This window comes from Montipora foliosa, chromosome 14 (assembly GCF_036669935.1).
Source record: "Montipora foliosa isolate CH-2021 chromosome 14, ASM3666993v2, whole genome shotgun sequence".
NCBI lineage: Eukaryota > Metazoa > Cnidaria > Anthozoa > Scleractinia > Acroporidae > Montipora > Montipora foliosa.
The window spans coordinates 2,380,635-2,398,134 of NC_090882.1; the positions used below are offsets into that span (position 1 = coordinate 2,380,635).

At 38.6% G+C, this 17,500-nt stretch overlaps 1 protein-coding gene and 1 pseudogene across 1 annotated transcript in view; one reads left to right on the forward strand and one right to left on the reverse strand.

Annotated features, from left to right (window-relative positions):
• Positions 1–4,838, reverse strand: part of LOC137985512 (MPN domain-containing protein-like) — a 5,674-nt gene extending 836 nt beyond the window's left edge. The window contains exons 1-2 of the mRNA XM_068833133.1: positions 4,577–4,838; positions 210–378 (exon numbers count right to left, since the gene is read on the reverse strand). Coding sequence (XP_068689234.1) covers positions 210–378; positions 4,577–4,651 — 244 coding nt within the window. The 5' untranslated portion in view covers positions 4,652–4,838. The remainder of the gene's footprint in view (positions 1–209; positions 379–4,576) is intronic.
• Positions 4,839–5,385: 547 nt separating this feature from the next.
• LOC137985513 (uncharacterized) lies at positions 5,386–8,182 on the forward strand (annotated as a pseudogene).
• The last annotated feature ends 9,318 nt before the right edge of the window (positions 8,183–17,500 follow it).

Genomic DNA, 17,500 nt, shown 5'->3' on the forward strand with positions numbered 1-17,500 from the left:
AATGTGACAGGAAGCTGTGAAGAAAATGAGGCTGGTCCTCTCAAAACGGACAAGAAAGCCAACTACGCATGCTAATTTCCATGGAATAAATTTGTCTCAAGCTCGAAGTTTAGATGACAGTGGTAAGTATTTAGAGTGGATTTTCAACAGTGGTTCTTTAATAACAATTCAATAATTATTATTTCAAGCCTTTGCCTCTGCATACTTACACACTATTATGCCAAGACAGGGTCCATAAGGTGCATTGTCCTGCTGCAAGATGCTCTGATATTTTAGATGGTTTTGAATATCTTGTAATGACGGATCAGGCTGGTATGATGGGTGGCTATGGTACCAACCCACTAGAACAAGCCCTCGCTGGGCGATGGCATTCCGTATCTGGGAAGAAAAAAGACCCACACTTTGTTAAAGTACAAGGTTCACAAATGAGTACTTAAGATGCTAGGTTGATTGTGAAGCACTACTGGTCTATTTTCGTCAACACCTCTCTAGTAGTATTACAGTCAAAACAGCTCAAGCATTCCTCTGATGAGCAGATTAATGCTTTCATCATTGCAAATTTGACTTCAGGAAGTGTTTCAATAATCTGGTCGTCGGATGAATGATGCAAAGTTCAAATCAAGCTTCGATTCAAAAGTTGAATTTTGATCAGATTATTGCTCCTTCTGGTGCCAGGCTGGCGTGAGAATTTGGCAGGTGTACCAATTTGCATAATCTGCACAGGTCGTAACAAGCAAGATATACCTTTCCTTTTAAAGTTCATTCCTGTGTCCAATCTTTGGAATTCGAAATCATAGTGTCTCAAGTTTGAGGATACTGGTAAGATTACAGAAAGGTAATGTTGCTAGAGTGAAATGTTTGTTGTTTGACAGATTATGACAGATTATACAAATCAGTAAACCTGTGAAATTCTCACGCCAGCCTGGTACTGGAAGGCAGCAATATTCCAAACAAAATTCGAGTTTTAAACTGACACTTGATTTGATTCTGCATTATTTATCCGACGACCAGAACCGATTATTGAAATGATTACTGAAATCAAATTTGCAATAAAGAACTCTTTAATCCACTCGTCTGAGGAACACTTGAGCTGTTGGACTGTAAGTAAATAAAGCTGAAGTTGTTTAGGGTGTTGCTTTCCCAATTTAACTTTTCCACTAGGCAGGTAAATAACCTACTGGTTTGTCCCCTGCTAGTTGGGATTTTTAAAAATATTACGTATATTGTTATTGTACCTTCTAACCAGTGTCAACCCATTGACTTACAGGAGTCGTCGGACTTAATAGATTTACTTGGTCTGATGCCAGGTGATTTTACTCATGATCAGGAGTCAATATTAACCCATTGACTCCTAACAACCTCTACATCCACTTAAAAACTAATAATTGTTCCCTTTAACCCTTTAATTGACGTCCAAACCAAACCAGCCTAAACCAGCCAGTCTTAGTACTTTACTCTGTCTAATGCCAGACGATTTTACTCGTCAATGGGGAGCCCCTGGGAACCAGTGGGTTAATTGGCCCTTAAATTCCTCTAACTGGAATGGTCAATTCAGTCTAGCATTAAATACTTTAATATTAGAACTAATCAGACATTTGTTAAGAGCGTTTGACCATGAAGCGCCAATTGGGAATTCTACAGAAACGGCCACATTTGTCAACTCTTTGTTTGGTTTTTTGTTGTTCTAAGTCAATGGATAGTAAAGCATCACAGAGGATTAGATCCTCTTGATGTTTGGTGAAAGTAAGGTACTGGTAATCATTCCCAGTTCTGCTCATCTTCATCTGGATTTGCATGAGATTGAGGCGAAGTGCTCCAGCTACAGATGGCTTGAGGTATTTAAAACATGGCGGCCAAAATGCAAACTCAGATGACATAGATATGATGAGGTATTAATAAAAGTATGTTTAGAAATGTACATAAGAGTGCGCATGTAAATTTGTATAAACATCACAGAGTCCCCCATGCCTTTCTGCTCTAACATCGCTTGTGTCCTGAAATACTGGAAATAACTGTGCCCCCAAAATCTTCTCCTTGACAAAATATGAAAAGTCATGAAACCACTAACCCGAAAATCACCTGAATACAAGCACTAACTCTACTGTCAGAAATAACATGTAATAGTTGAAGTCAAAACTTAACGGGACATTGGTTGATGTTTGCAAAAAGTGGATGTGTATTTCGTTACGTGCACTTCTGGACAAAAACGAGTTTAAATACAAATAATAATTAAAATAGTCAGGGGGTGGGTCTGTTGGAGAATTTCCGGAATGATTTCCGTACAGGTCCCTACTTCATTATGCATGCAGAATATATTAATTATTCATTCGCGCTATTGTTTTCTAGAACAATGCGTATACCCAAGGGAATGGAATATATACATGGCTAATTTGTACTTACGGGATGATCAAAAGTGGATCTCATTCTCTCTCTCTCGCTCGCTCGCTCCCTCTCTCTTTTCTTTGCTCTTTTTGCTCACAACGTCTCTCTTTCTTTTCGTCCCAGCTTTCCTCTTTCGATTCCTTTGTCCTGTCTGTCTTCTCCAGATCCCGCTCGGCTTTTTCTGTCCTTTTTTCGAAGTCTCTCGCAGTCTGCCTTGAACTCCGTACCCCTGTAAACCTCTGGATTACTTGTCCCTCTTCTAGACCACTGAGCTAACGTGTCAAGTTGCTAATTCACACCTTGATAATGATATTTCTTTGGAATTCTGGACGACAATTTACATAACAATGATAAGTAATTATATACGCGTGCCGTGCCGACCACCAATAAATGCACTGATTTTGCTTCTTTTGAAACAACGTCACCCCTTAATAATGCTAATCGTAACCCTTTAGGCTTAAGGTTGAACCCAGTAAAATTCTTTTGGAGGTTAATTGAGCATATCTGTGAATGTCTGAATTGCTTGTTTTTTTCATCCCCCGTGCTACACACTTAAAAGAACACTGCACGGAAGAGTATACCTCCTTGTGATTGTGGCATCCTATATGGGAAATTTTTTATGCACGATTTATTGCAATATAAAATCTTTGAGTCGACGTTAACCCCTCTTTTTCAGCAAACTGTGAATTTTTAAACTTGATGGCCGCCTCTCAAGAATCAAATATAAACTTATGGAAACTATCCCGACTTTTAGCCGATCACGAACGGTGCATAGAGTGGTGCAAAGAGCACAATCTACTCTCGTCGTCGATGAAATGCCCTAAACCTGAGTGCGGAAACGCACTCAAATGGCAAAGACAAACTGCATCGGGGGATGGATTTGTTTGGCGATGCTCTAGAAAAAACTGCAATGGACAAGCTTCAATCCGCCAGAAGTCATGGTTTTCTGGTAGTAAGCTTTCCCTTGAAAAAATATTAGCCCTAACTTACGCTTGGGCGCATAAATTCACCACAACACAAGCAGTGCACGAAACCGCGTTAAATGAAGAAACCACCTCGACATAAACGGTGATAGATTGGTATAACTATTGCCGGGAGGTTTGTGCAGATATAATAATGAAACAACATGCCAGGCCGATAGGCGGTCCTGGTACAACTGTTGAGATTGATGAGTCCAAGTTTGGCAAGATGAAGTATCACAAAGGTCGCTACATCGAAGGACAGTGGGTCTTTGGTGGCATTTGCCGGGAAACCAAGGCCTGCTTCCTTGTCCCGGTAGAGCGCAGGGATAAAGAGACAAAATTGCCAATTATCCGCGCTCAAATATTGCCTGGAACACGCGTGATGAGCGACATGTGGAAAGCTTACGATTGCCTACAAGACGAGGGCTATCATCATCTCAGAGTTAACCATCGCCTAAACTTCGTTGACCCAGACACGCTTGCCCACACGCAGCGCATTGAAAATACATGGTGGGGAGTAAAACGAAGTATGCCTCGTACAGGAACATCCGTGGATCTGTTTGAAAGCTACCTACAGGAGTGGTTGTGGCGTCAGCAAAACAAAAGTGATCCATTCGGAAACATCATTGAGCATATCGCTGATTTGTGCAATGTGCGATAAAGAGCCCTCTCTATGCACTGCTCGTGATTCGGCGAAAAGAGCCGTACATTATACAGGAAAGAAAACAAACCCTCACTTTGCAGTGCTTTGGTGAATTGACAAAGAAACGAAGGACAATTTTAAGATCAAAAAGAAGGTAGGCATTCAATTTCTGCAAACTTTTATTTGGTCCGTTTGTTTTGTACATGAGAATCTGAACCGTATTTGTACAAAGAGTTCTTAAAATTCCACTTCTTTCGCTTATTTTAAAATTGACAAATGGCTAAAATTGCTAGAAAAGTGCAAAAATTAAGTTGAAAATGTTCGATTTTCCGTATTTCAGTCAAAAATTTTACCGATTTTATTTAAGTCCATATAGACTTAGAAAAAAAAACCTCTAAGAAGACCAAACAAAGCGCTACACTCCCAAAGGGCGTCTATTGTTATCGCTATTGTTTTCTTGAAACAAAGGACCGTATGCATAATGAAGTAGGGACCTGTGCGGAAATCTTGCCGAATTTCCCCTCTGTACCCTCTCCCCAGACTTTGCACGGGAACCTGATATTAGGATACGTGTCGACAAAATCCATACCTCTTCCTCCACTCTGGGTGCATTTTCTTTGTCAGCAAATCGGCAGCGACATGGAAAAGCCTGCACAATCTTCATGTCTACATTGTACACAAAAGTATGTGGATTATTTCATGTTACATTTTCATTGTTAAAGAGAATTTTATGAGGAATCCGCATGACTTCTAGGGGTGGCGAAATATGCTACTTCCAAAATCTTGGCACTCGCAAACTTTTCATCCAATCTCGAAATCTCAACAGGATTTGTGAAGAGTTTCAAAGTCGTGTTTATATTGCATTTATTTTGGTGTGAAGTCTTGCTTGTTTTGGTCTCAGCATCTTGGAGAGTCTCGGATTTTACCAATCGTCAGTCACCCCTACTTCTAAAAGCTCAAATTTTAACCCATTGACTCCTAAATGGCCCCTATTGACAAGTAAAATCATCTGGCTTTAGACAGAGTAATAGCCTCACACCTAGGAGTCAATGGGTTAATGGAGATTTGAATGGTAAAACATCAAAATCAAATTACAAAATAATGTCAAGAAAATCTTGATCATAATTATTACTTCATGTAACATTATTGTATTTTAAAGTCTTTATGTAAACCTTTGTAATATTGTGTTACTATGTTTAAACAGAACTTAATTCACAGAGATTTACTTAAAAGTAATAAATTACATTTGTGTAATTTATTTGTATTCCCTATGTTTTTACTATTGGTAAATTAAGATAACATAATTATGATTTTCCATGGGGCCTTTCAAGGGAATTTATCAGCACAGCACAGCACATGGCAATCATATTCTTTTTCAAAACAATGAAAGCAAACGGAATTAACAGAAAATGCATTCCCAAAAAAATGATTCAGGTGTTAGGAGTCTCAGAGTACATGTAACTGAATTATCAGTAAAAGATTACAAGACATTTCTCCCTCCAAAACAGGAAATACGTACACACATAAACAAGGAGAAAAAAGACATTCCAACCCTCATTAAAAGGCATGGTATATGTAAGTATTAAACATTTTCATTTTTTTTTTGAAATTCTATGACACAGATATGCACAAAGCAGGCTTACGATCTGTCTGAGAATCAAACTTTCCAACAAAATATCCAACCACTTCACTACTGGTTAAATGGCAGTGACAGTCCTGCAAATAAAATTCACAGCACACATTATTATTATATTGTTTTCCCTTGAAATGAAACCAAATTATAAGAGGTTAAACAAATATTGAAAATAACTTAGTAGTCAATCTAAGTAGTCAATTATTTAATTTTTTAAGGAGGCTCAAATCAATTTGAACACTTTCAACAAACTGTTCTATTTGGAAGGATTGAATCTACCAAACGTTTTCACTTAATGGTAAATATGTTATGCTGATATATGAAACACCAATACATTCGTAAGAAGATGCACTCATCTATGAGATGTAACACACTACCATGGCAACAAAAGAGCCATCTAAAAACAGCCTACATTTTGTCTTTAAATGCATATATCTCGAAAACAAACTCGGTGACCCCCATTTTTTGAAAAGTCATAACCTAACATAATAACGAAACGACCACAACAAACTAGCCCGGGTTGCTCGAAGCTGAGTTAAGCGCTAAGCAATGTTAGATAGTATACCATGTAAACCAGTCGGTTTTGATAGTGCTTAAACAATTGTCAGCACTAACCATGCTTTGAGCAAGTGGTCCCTGGACGTTAGCGAAACAATTGTCTCCGGGTAAAAACCCATGATAATACTTACTTCTCGAATTCTCCCTTCGATATGATGCTTACGAATGAATTTGATAATAGCTCACAAATGTGATGGCTTGTGGCATTGTTGCTGAAATCCATATCTTTTACTCGACCACTGCCCTTAAGAATCTTCGACGTCGATGCTCGTGGAACGCGAAGTTCATCATCGTTTCTTAACAAAACGAAGGTTCTTTTGATGTTACGTGATCGCGATTGCCTGGTAGAACTAGTAACTTAATCATCTTCCTCTGAATTTTCAGTTCACGGTCCGGATATCACTATGTCTAATACAAACACTAAGAAATGACTCAAATGCCTTTTGTCGGATCTCGGCAGCACACACCTATTGTTTGGCATCGCCCTGGAAAAATTGGCAGGAAAGGCACAATGTGACCGGAAATTGCACTTTGCGACATAATCAACGACTGATCATTGATGACAAGTAAACTGCTTGCTGAACACACCAAACAATGAACATCGCAGATATTACAATCCTTTCAAACGGTCCTGTTTGAATTGATTTGATGGCTGCAAGGACGAAATTGTATGGCCAATCCTCTGAGATGCGTGCCATGCAATCGCGCAATGGACCTAACGAAGAGAAATGAAGACCACGTCGATGGATTTCTCTGGTTTGTATTTAATTTATCTCAGTTCTTGTAGTTCATGAACCGAATCGATATATTCAGAGCTTGCTTATTCTCATTACTCGTTGAAGTTCAAGTTCTGATACCAAAGAAACATTGCAGCAGTTTAATGAGATGGGATATATTTTGTAGCGGTGGTTATAGTGGATACTGGGTCATACGGGTCTGCCGGTTAAGTGTCATGTCGCTCAGCAGTGGTCACACGTCCATGTAATTTAATATTTCATGTTTTCTTCTAGGAAGTGCTCCGTCTGCCGAAGGAAAAAATCTCTGCGCACTGGCAGTTTTTTCAGAGAATTTCCAAGAATTCCGTTGGGAAAGCTTTTGCTTGGTATATATCTCTGGAGCCTTCGCGAACTTCGAACAACTGTGGCTCGTATGTTAAGTCTGACCAACAACACTGTTGGGAATATCTACGCCTTACTCAGACATTATTGTGGTAGGGACTTACAAGATAGGCCTATTGTTCCATTTGGAGGGCGTGTCTACGTGGTGAAATGTGACGAGAGCCAGTTCAAGCATAACAGTAAGGTGAGCATCCGAACAGGTAGTGTAACTGCCTGATTCCAACGTTATTAACTCTTATTAGATTACATACATAGGAATATAATGTTACCGTGGATAAGCCCAACTGGCGACTGAGGAGGAGAGGATACTATTTAAGTCGACAACTTCTAATTTGGTGTCCGAACTATTTCAACTAACCTGATCCCATTTGCGAGAGAAGACCGCACTATAGGCACGTGTAGCAAATGCTTATATTTCCCATGGTAATTTATTTTTCTTTCCAGCACAATCGGGGAAGGAGATGATGTTTGGGTTTTGGTGTCCTCTCTACAGAACACAGCCCCTGTCGCGGCTACTTCCAAGTAGTTCAGAGCCGAGATAGAGCAACACTCACCCAAATATTACAAAGAGTACTAATACCAGGGTCAGAGGTCCACTCAGACGATTGGGGTGCATATAGGAACCTCGCCCATCATGTGCCAAATGTTGCTGTTCATAGAACAGTAGTCCATCGAGATAATTTTGTGGATCCCCTGACAGGAATCTACACGCAAGAGGTAGAATCAGCATGGAGTCGGCTTAAGTACTACAATAAACGAGAAAAGGGCATACGGGCATTGGAGCTGCAAGATTTTCTTTGATGAAGAAATGTGGAGGCAATGGAGGGGTCTTGATTCTGTTTTTCAGAATGTAATCACTGTAATAACTCGTTATCACCAATTTTGAAGAATACGATCTAAGCCAATCCAATTTGTGGTATAATAACTGTACTTTTAAGGAGTTTGTAAACACTAACTCTCCCACGATTATGTTTTCCTTTAGTATCCCAGGTTGTAGTTGGTGGATGCCGATGAATAACTGTGCAGAACTAGTGTTAAGGCAGGAGAAAACGTAAAAGCTGTTTTTATGCCGTTTAAAATCGGTTTCACGGAAAAGATATCTCGTTCATCTTTCGAGCAATGCAACCGAACTGAAACCCTTTACTCGTTTCAGAAATCGATGTTTTGAGTTATTTTGTAAATTATTAGATGACTTTTTGGTATATCTGGGAAGTCGATGGAGATTTTCCTCAAGACCTTATCATACTTGGAAGAAATAAGAAATAGCCAAGAACTAGTTGATGTTGTTGAAAGATTTGAAAGATTACCGAGCTGCTTCACGACTTTGACAGCGTCTTCCCTCTGCCATTCACTTTAACTGCCTCTCAGGTACTGAATTACAACTATCGGGATTGAGCCCCAGTTCTTTTACGGTACCCCTTTGAATTTCCCTACACAATGCATACGAGAGCTTCTCACACCTAACGTCCAAGTATCATTGTCCCTCTGAAATAAAGTGGTGTGAATAAAGGACAGTCACTATTAGCATTAACACCCCCAAGGTCATGCGGCTTCCTAAAATACTAGCGGGACAGTATTGAGTTCCGAAAGCAATGGTAACAACATTGTTACCCTCCTGATAGATAACAGTCTTGCTACGAGGCACAAAAATCCTTATGTAGTTGCTATAGCGACTTTCCTTACAAAGTAACACATGAGTATTCAATACAAAAATTGTCGACAGTGTTTCATCTTATTACGAATGATTCCATCACGTGTAGTACACAATTTCTAATTAGTGCAAAAACGATTTTCTTTAAGCTTTACCTGGTTGTTTCCCAAAGCTCACCAAGCTTTTCTAAGAGATGTAACGTGGGTAACCACATCGGCTGCACCTCAAGACAGGCTTAACATATAGACACAGAAGCCGGTGATTTTCGGTGCCTTGTATTTGACTTGGTAAAAAAAATAAAAAATAAAAGTACATGTTTCTCTAAGTAAATATTATAATGGGATCATTCGTAGCAGCTGGGCACAGGGCCATATATTAAAATGCTGCCACAAATATCTTCAAACTACCTTCTGTAATTTTAGTAGAAGAAATGCTTTTGATGTAAGAAAGTGATTTTAAAAAGTATAGACAAAAGGCTCGGGAAATTATTTGATTTTGGACAAAACGCACGTGAAATTATTTTCTAATTTCACCTGTCACCATTTGATTACCCATACCTATTATTATGATTAATCATGGTATTTAATTACCAATTGTTCCCACATTTGGGGTGCAGATCATTATTAATTAAAATTACTTTTTGTTTTCCAGGTTGCATTCCCAGGCAGCAACAGGGACTACAGCGCTGCTCAGTCCCAGTCAAAAATCAACAATAATAACACTAATTAAGTAACATTAATATTAATTAATTAGCCGATATCAAAAATACCATAATACTCTTTGTTTGTCCCTCCAAAATTTTGCATAAGCATTGTTTGTATTTTCTCTTGGGACTTACAACGGGCATGAGAGTTAAAGAAAGAGAACAAGAAACTTACATGATTTCCCCTTATAAAGATGTAACTTAAGATGCGTATGATAGGTTTGAGATACAGTTTCCATCAATTCACTGATTCTTTGTTTTAAGGTGTAAACGAGCAAGTCTCACTTTTGGCAAACGAGCTCATAATCGTACTCCAGTTCAGTCTATTTGGTTATTTTTCATTTCATTCTCTTGTAACCAATTTTTCACCTGTTTAGAGCATGGGTACCGGTAACGATAGAATTCCAGTAGGGAATGAAAACTGTGTTAGTGCAAATGTATTTGACACTTGGATGATTAAGATTGGACACATCAAGGGCACCGTTCGAGTTAAGTTATGAGTAGAGCCTGGAAGCCACCTGCAAAGAGTGCGTCTTAGTACATATACATTAGAACCCCGGTAACTCGTACTCGGATAACACGAACTCCCCCGCGAACTCGAAGTAAGTCCCATTTCCTCTGGATTTGACCCCTTTTTTCAGTAGTTTTAACTCGGTTAGCTCGAACTCGGATAACTTGAATTCCCTGCTCACTAGAACTACATTTTGTTTACCTTGAACCACATTTTTTACTGTCAAGAATCATAGCTGCGCATATCCTCAATATACCCATTTCCGTTTGGGGTGGTTATTCACATTTTTTAAGGGTTCCTTCTAAACGCCTATCGACCTTGCTTTTTGCTTTTTTTGGCTTTTTGTGTACAATTATTTAGGCAGTACATGTCACACTAGAATTGTCATTAAAACAACATTAAAGCAAAATATTATGAAAAATTGATTTTGTGGACATTATTTTCTTGGGGTGAGAGGCATCCAGTTAGAGATAGAATTATTAAAAGAGCAACACTATTAAACGAGATAACATGAGAAACAGTTGCAGTTATAAAAGGCGTAATCGGTAAAGCGGAGATTATAGATTTCTCTCTTACAGTGCAACGCGCCTTACCGTGGCCACCCAACAAACTTTCACATTTGACAATTACGTGTAAATACGTCAACTCAACAACTCATGCAACGGTGTTCAACTTACAACTGTGCGAACTTTGCAAGGAGGCGTGACTGTCAATCAAATTCACACATCCTGATTGGCGGACAATTTGTAAAAGACTTTGTTAGGTGGCCACGGTAAGGCACGTTGCACTGTAAAAGAGCTGAATGAGTGCCAGTTTTAAGGTCTCTTAAAGTGGAAATTTAAAGGCATCTTAAAAGTGGCAACTTTGATGCGTCTTAAAAGTCGCAGCTTTAAGGGTTCCAAAAAGTGGCAACTTTGAGGCGTCTTAACGTCTTAAACAACGCAATTTGAAGGTCTCTTAAAAATGGCAATTTTAAGGCCTCTTAAAAGGCACAATTTTAAGGTTTCTTAAAAGTGGCTAATTTAAGTTCTCTTAAAAGTAGCAATTTTAAGGTCTCTTCAAAGTGGCATTTTTAATGTCTCTTAAAAGTGGCAATTTTAAGGCGTCTTAAAAGTGGCAATTTTCAGGTCTCTTAAAAGTGGCAACTTAAAGGCGTCTTAAAAGTGGCAATTTTAGGGTCTTTTAAAAGTGGCAATTTTACGGTTTCTTAAAAGTGGCAATTTTCAGGTCTCTTCAAAGTGGCAACTTAAAGGGGTCTTAAAAGTGGCAATTTTACGGTCTTTTAAAAGTGGCAATTTTAAGGTTTCTTAAAAGATGCAATTTTAAGGTCTCTCAAAAGTGGCAACTTTAGACGTCTTAAAAGTGGCAACTTTAAGGCGTCTTAAAACAACCTCGTTCCCAGGGTCCTCTCTCTTCCTCGAGGGAGGAAGAGAGAGGACCCTGGGAACGAGGTTGGTCTTAAAAGTGACAACTTTAAAGTGCTACTGTGACGAAATTTGAATCTTCCCTATCGAAGCCATTTTGGCACATAAACACGTAGTCTGTACGAGAAGAAGAATGCTGTTTACCATTTTCAAATATCTCTTTTTGTTCTGGAGATATTCAAGTTTTTTTAATATGCAAATTAGCCAAGTGATGACGTCATAAACCCTACCAAATTTTGATCAAGTATGATGGAGAGAGATATCTCAGCCAATTTGTATCAGAAATACTTGGTTCTTTGCACTAAGATTCTAGTAAATGTGTTCCACAATATGAGCATACCATTTTTGTTACCATGGCAACATACTGGGTTCCAGACCTCCCTGATATTAAATAAATTGAAATTTATACCGCGCAGTTTCTATAAAAATATTCAATATTAAAAGCTTTGCAGACCACCTTTGGCGTTCTGTTTTGATATTTGCAAATGGTGCCTCATCTGCATGATCCTGCCAGCATATAAAGATGTTAGGTCGAGCTTGTGGCCTTGGTTAATGTATTTCTAGCCTGAGATCACCAAAATATTGAAATCAGGTTGGAGGGGACTGGAAAAGAGTGAGTTGCCATGGGAACCAATTTCTTTACAGTCGTAGATGTGTTGCCTTCAGAACTATCAGCTCACCAAGTTTCAATGGTCTCTGTTGCAAATTGACCGAGATAGCTCAATTTATATTCTTGATGTTCTACTGGGTTGGGTGAATGACGTCATTAGCCTTCTCATTTGCATATTTAACACATTTTTCAAACTTAAATATCTCTGGAACCAATGCAGATATTTCCAAACGGTAAACAGCGTTTTTAATGTTTCATGGTACTCTATGTGATAAACCAAAAAACTCAAGGGATAAAAATTTGATCACAGTAGCACTTTAAGGTGTGTTAAAAGTGGCAAATTTAAGGTCTTATAAAAGTGGCAACTTTAAGGTTTCTTAAGAGTGGCAACTTTAAAGGAATTTTAAAAATCGCAAATTTAAGGTCTCTAAAAGTGGCAACATAAAGACGTCTTAAAAGTGGCAATTTTACGGTTTCTTAAAAGTGGCAATTTTAAGGTTTCTTAAAGGGGGCTTTTAGGAAAGACATTTACGTTACTACAAAACTTTACATAATTTGTGGCCATGATTTATATAAGGTGCTTTTTGGATAATTCTTTTTATCAATTTTTGATAGGGGTCTTAGCCACATACTCATAATGATCCGTCATTTTTATTCATTTTATTGAATGAACGTTAAATTGAGCATTTTTTAGGCTTCATAATCGACGGTATTTTATTTCCCATACAAAGTCTTATAACGCGTTTTACGTTTAAATTCTCAACGACTGTCTGTACAGGGGCATCCAACGAATCTGTTCCTCACATTATCTGTTCCCCAGAAGAATCTTGCTGGCTGGCAAAAATACAGGTGTTTCGATGAGCTGGCTGGGAAATTTTGTTATTGATAGAGGTTTTGCCTGGGAATTGCTGACTTTTTCTGGCATTTCAACCCGAGCTGGCTGTAGAAACTCTGAAGACTGAGGACGACTAAAAAAAAAAAAAACAACAACCCCTTCCCTCTCCCAGAGAGTAGTCACAAACATACGACGGCTGGTCAGAGTGATTGCGCTTGCGGAAAAAACCTGTTTTGTCCCGCTTTTGTCGTTTTTGTTCGGTCGTTTTGGATCGAGGGATTTGAAAGCGCGCGGAATTCCTGGCGGAAAACCAACCAATTTTATCTAGCTGGGTGGGAAATTTCTTGTGTGTCTTGCTGGGAAAAAGGAACAGATAGTGTTTTCCCAGCAACGCTGAAAAACACCTGAAAATGCCTTAATAACATTTATTTTCATTAACTGGGGTATAATAATACATTTTACAACAAATTGGTCGTTGGGTGCCCCTGTCTGTAGTGACGCGAGCTTGGGCTGCCCACGGTTTGTTTGGCTTTAAAATGAGAACGAACAACAGGTTTTTTCACTCCGTTTGCGTAACTGTTTTTCGATGTGCCTTGACAGTACTGAAAAAGAACATTATGCCCTTATGTTAGAAACATGTAATCTCATTGAATTCTCGTAAAAGTAAGGAGAAATATCACTAGCCAGTGTTTTCAGAAGTTTGTTTAGAGCACGTACAGGTATCTAATTTGTTGGAGATCTTGTTTGAAGTTTGTCCTTTCTAGCCGATTCTGGTTCTAAGCCAAGCTGGCGTGTTTCAATGAAATACATCAAAATGTAAATGATCTCCTTGTTTAACCTTGAACCGACAAAGACTATCTGTCATCACAAGGTATAGTACGTCTGTGATTTCTAATTTTAGCGTGATTCCTATTCGCTGGCTTTTGACAGTTGACTCTGAACTGGCTTCTTTCCTTTTCCGTTCGCTTGCTGAGGATTTGCTTGTTTTCTTTTAAACCTCCTGCGACTCAAGAAGAATTAATTGCCTAACTGGTGAATTCTACAGTAAATTTCGGTGGAAAATCTTGTTATCGCACTCATCTACGGTGGCCCGTAAGGGCCACTACCTGTACAAACTTTATTTTCCTCGTACAAACTTTATTTTCCCCCTACAAACTTTATTTTCCTCGTACAAACTTTTTTTTCCCCCTACAAACTTTATTTTCCTCGTACAAACTTTATTTTCCTCCTACAAACTTTATTTTCGTCGTACAAACTTTATTTTCCTCCTACAAACTTTATTTTCCTGGCACAAACTTTATTCTAATCGTACAAACTTTATTATAACCGTACAAACTTTATTGTCATCGTAGAAACTTTATTTTCTCGTACAAACTTTATTGTCATCGTACAAACTTTATTTTCTCGCACAAACTTTATTGTCATCGTACAAACTTTATTGTCATCGTACAAACTTTGTCATTCTCGTAAAGAACTAATCCGAAAGGAATCTGGGAACGAACGTAAGTATTTCAAGATGGCGGAAGGTGAAGGTGATCGACTACACCGGACCACTATATGAGTGCCTACACCAAGTAGTTACCGTGATCGAGCACTATTTTCACCTTGGATATACAAATGAAATCATTTTGGAGTTTCTCAAGCGCTTCCATCATATTAAAATAAGTTTGAGAACACTGAAAAGGAGGCTTCGTAGCTTTGGTTTAAGGAGGAAAGGCAATATCATGATCGACGAAGCCAAGATACGAGCTGTAATTATAAGAGAGTTATCTGGTCCGGGACGGTTGCAAGGGTATCGCTCAATGTGGCACACTTTACGGATAAAGTGCAATCTGCACGTGCCGAGAGTTGTATCTGCACACCTTGTTCCTGAGATAGATCCGTCTGCTTCTATGCAAAGAAGACGTAGACGGTTGACCAGGAAGCAGTACTTTTCTTATGGCCCAAATTTTTGCTGGCACGTGGATGGTAGGTAGCTAATTATTTTCTTTAATTAACTTGCAATGTATATAACAATCCTTTGTAAATATTGTTGTTGTTGTTGTTGTTGTTGTTAAGGAATACATTTTGTTCTTGACAGTGAGTGTTTCTGGTTTTTGAGTGCAACTTGTTTTTCGATAGTAAGTCACTTCATTGTATTAAGAGAAGGGTTGTGATTCATGCACCAGTATGTACTGTATGAAGGGGGGTTGTGTGGGCAACCAAGTTTTTAACCAATAGTATGTATGAGATTCACCTTAAAAACAAGTCATGTCTGGACCCTAGGGCATCAACTCCATGCCCCCCCCCCCCCACCTTCCTACTCCAATCAATGTTCATTGATTGGAGTAGGAAGGTGGGGGGGGGGGATGGGGGGGCATGGAGTTGATGCCCTAGGGTCCAGACATGACTTGCTTCGTAAAGTGTGCCACATTGAGCGATACCCTTGCAACCGTCCCGGACCAGATAACTCTCTTATAATTACAGCTCGTATCCTGGCTTCGTCGATGATATTGCCTTTCCTCCTTAAACCAAAGCTGCGAAGCCTCCTTTTCAGTGTTCTCAAACTTATTTTAATATGATGGAAGCGCTTGAGAAACTCCAAAATGATTTCATTTGTATATCCAAGGTGAAAATAGTGCTCTATCACATCTCGTTCGTCACCTTCACCTTCCGCCATCTTGAAATACTTACGCTCGTTCCCAGATTCCTTTCGGATTAGTTCTTTACGAGAATGACAAAGTTTGTACGACAAAATAAAGTTTGTACGATGACAATAAAGTTTGTACGATGACAATAAAGTTTGTACGAGAAAATAAAGTTTGTACGATGACAATAAAGTTTGTACGAGAAAATAAAGTTTGTACGATGATAATGAAGTTTGTACGATTAGAATAAAGTTTGTGCGAGGAAAATAAAGTTTGTAGGAGGAAAATAAAGTTTGTACGACGAAAATAAATTTTGTAAGAGGAAAATAAAGTTTGTAGGAGGAAAATATAGTTTGTAGGGGGAAACTAAAGTTTGTACAAGGAAAATAAAGTTTGTAGGGGGAAAATAAAGTTTGTACGAGGAAAATAAAGTTTGTACAGGTAGTGGCCCTTACGGGCCACCGTACTCATCCCTTCATGATTCATGCTATCAGTCGGTTTTTCGGGTGAAATTAACTGTGGAATTGACTGGTTATGCAGCGAAGAAAATGACATAATTAAGCAATATCCTGGAAAACCATAACGCGGACAATTCCAAAGCCTTTTATTTTCACTAACCTACAGCCAGTAAGAAGAAATAACCCGGGAGCTCCGCTTTTAGGCTTGGCTAAATCTAGGTATTACTTAGTTTCAAAACTTTTTTGCGATTCTCTTTTAAAAAGTATTATTTTCTTTATCAGTATAGCCTCGCTCTTGCAACAGTAACTAGAGAACATGATATCCTCACACTTAAAGATGAAGAGATCACTGTTGCTATGGTTACATATGAAAATCACGCCTTTGATGTGAAATATGAAGACCCACAAAACCCATGATATTGCACATTGTTAGGTACAACAAAAATCAATTACTTCTCCTTTCTATTCCCAGTGGCTTAAGATGCTGATTTTATGCAATCATCTATGTACTTAGAGTGAAGAGTAAAGAGGAAACAGTTCAGTCAACAACACACCAAGATTTAGTTAACGCGTGCTAAAAAGCAGTTATACACTACAGATGATTGATTTTGTGATATAGATATCTGCTAAATTGTAAAAAATGCGAAATAAACATATTCCTAATAGTTATCAGTTTCATTACTTAATCGCGTCTTTTTCTTTTAAAAATCGTAACCCGAGCATATACCTCTTGATACCTAATAAATGATGTACGTCGCGGCCCTGAGGGGTACTCAGGATTTCAAACGAAAGGAAAGATAGAAGGATTTTTTGGGCTTGAAATTTTGAGAGCAAAATTTTAGCAAGAATGCTTTTGGGTTGCTTGATTTAATAAAGGATTTTTTTTTGGGGGGGGGGGGGGATTCAAAACAGTCTGAAGATTGGTGATAGTTTCCGCGTATCCCCGGATGGGATTTTTGGGGGGTTAAATTTTGATCCGGGTTTGTCTTGGGGATCACTTTGACATTTTAGCCACTGGACAGTCTGATATGCATTTTAAAATTAAGGAAACCTTGTTGATTCGCGAGTTAAAACCAGCGCTTAATGAAAATGTTGGCAGTGAGAAACTTCTTCTCTATTTTTTCGTGCAGATTTAACAAGGTTGAGTTCATAAAGAGTCTCACAACATGCGTTATCTCGTTATGTTTATAACCGCAGTTTGTTTGTTATTTTTACTCAAGTTGAAATGGCCAAAGAATAAGAGGGTCTACGTTGTCTTGGTTTTTTCAGGGCTCCTGGTTTTTTTATTGTTGCCCCCATTCGATCATCTCTGTCACTTGAAATCCGGAGTACCCCCCACCCCCCTTCCTGCGTGTACAGCACCCTCTTAAAAGGCTGTTATGACC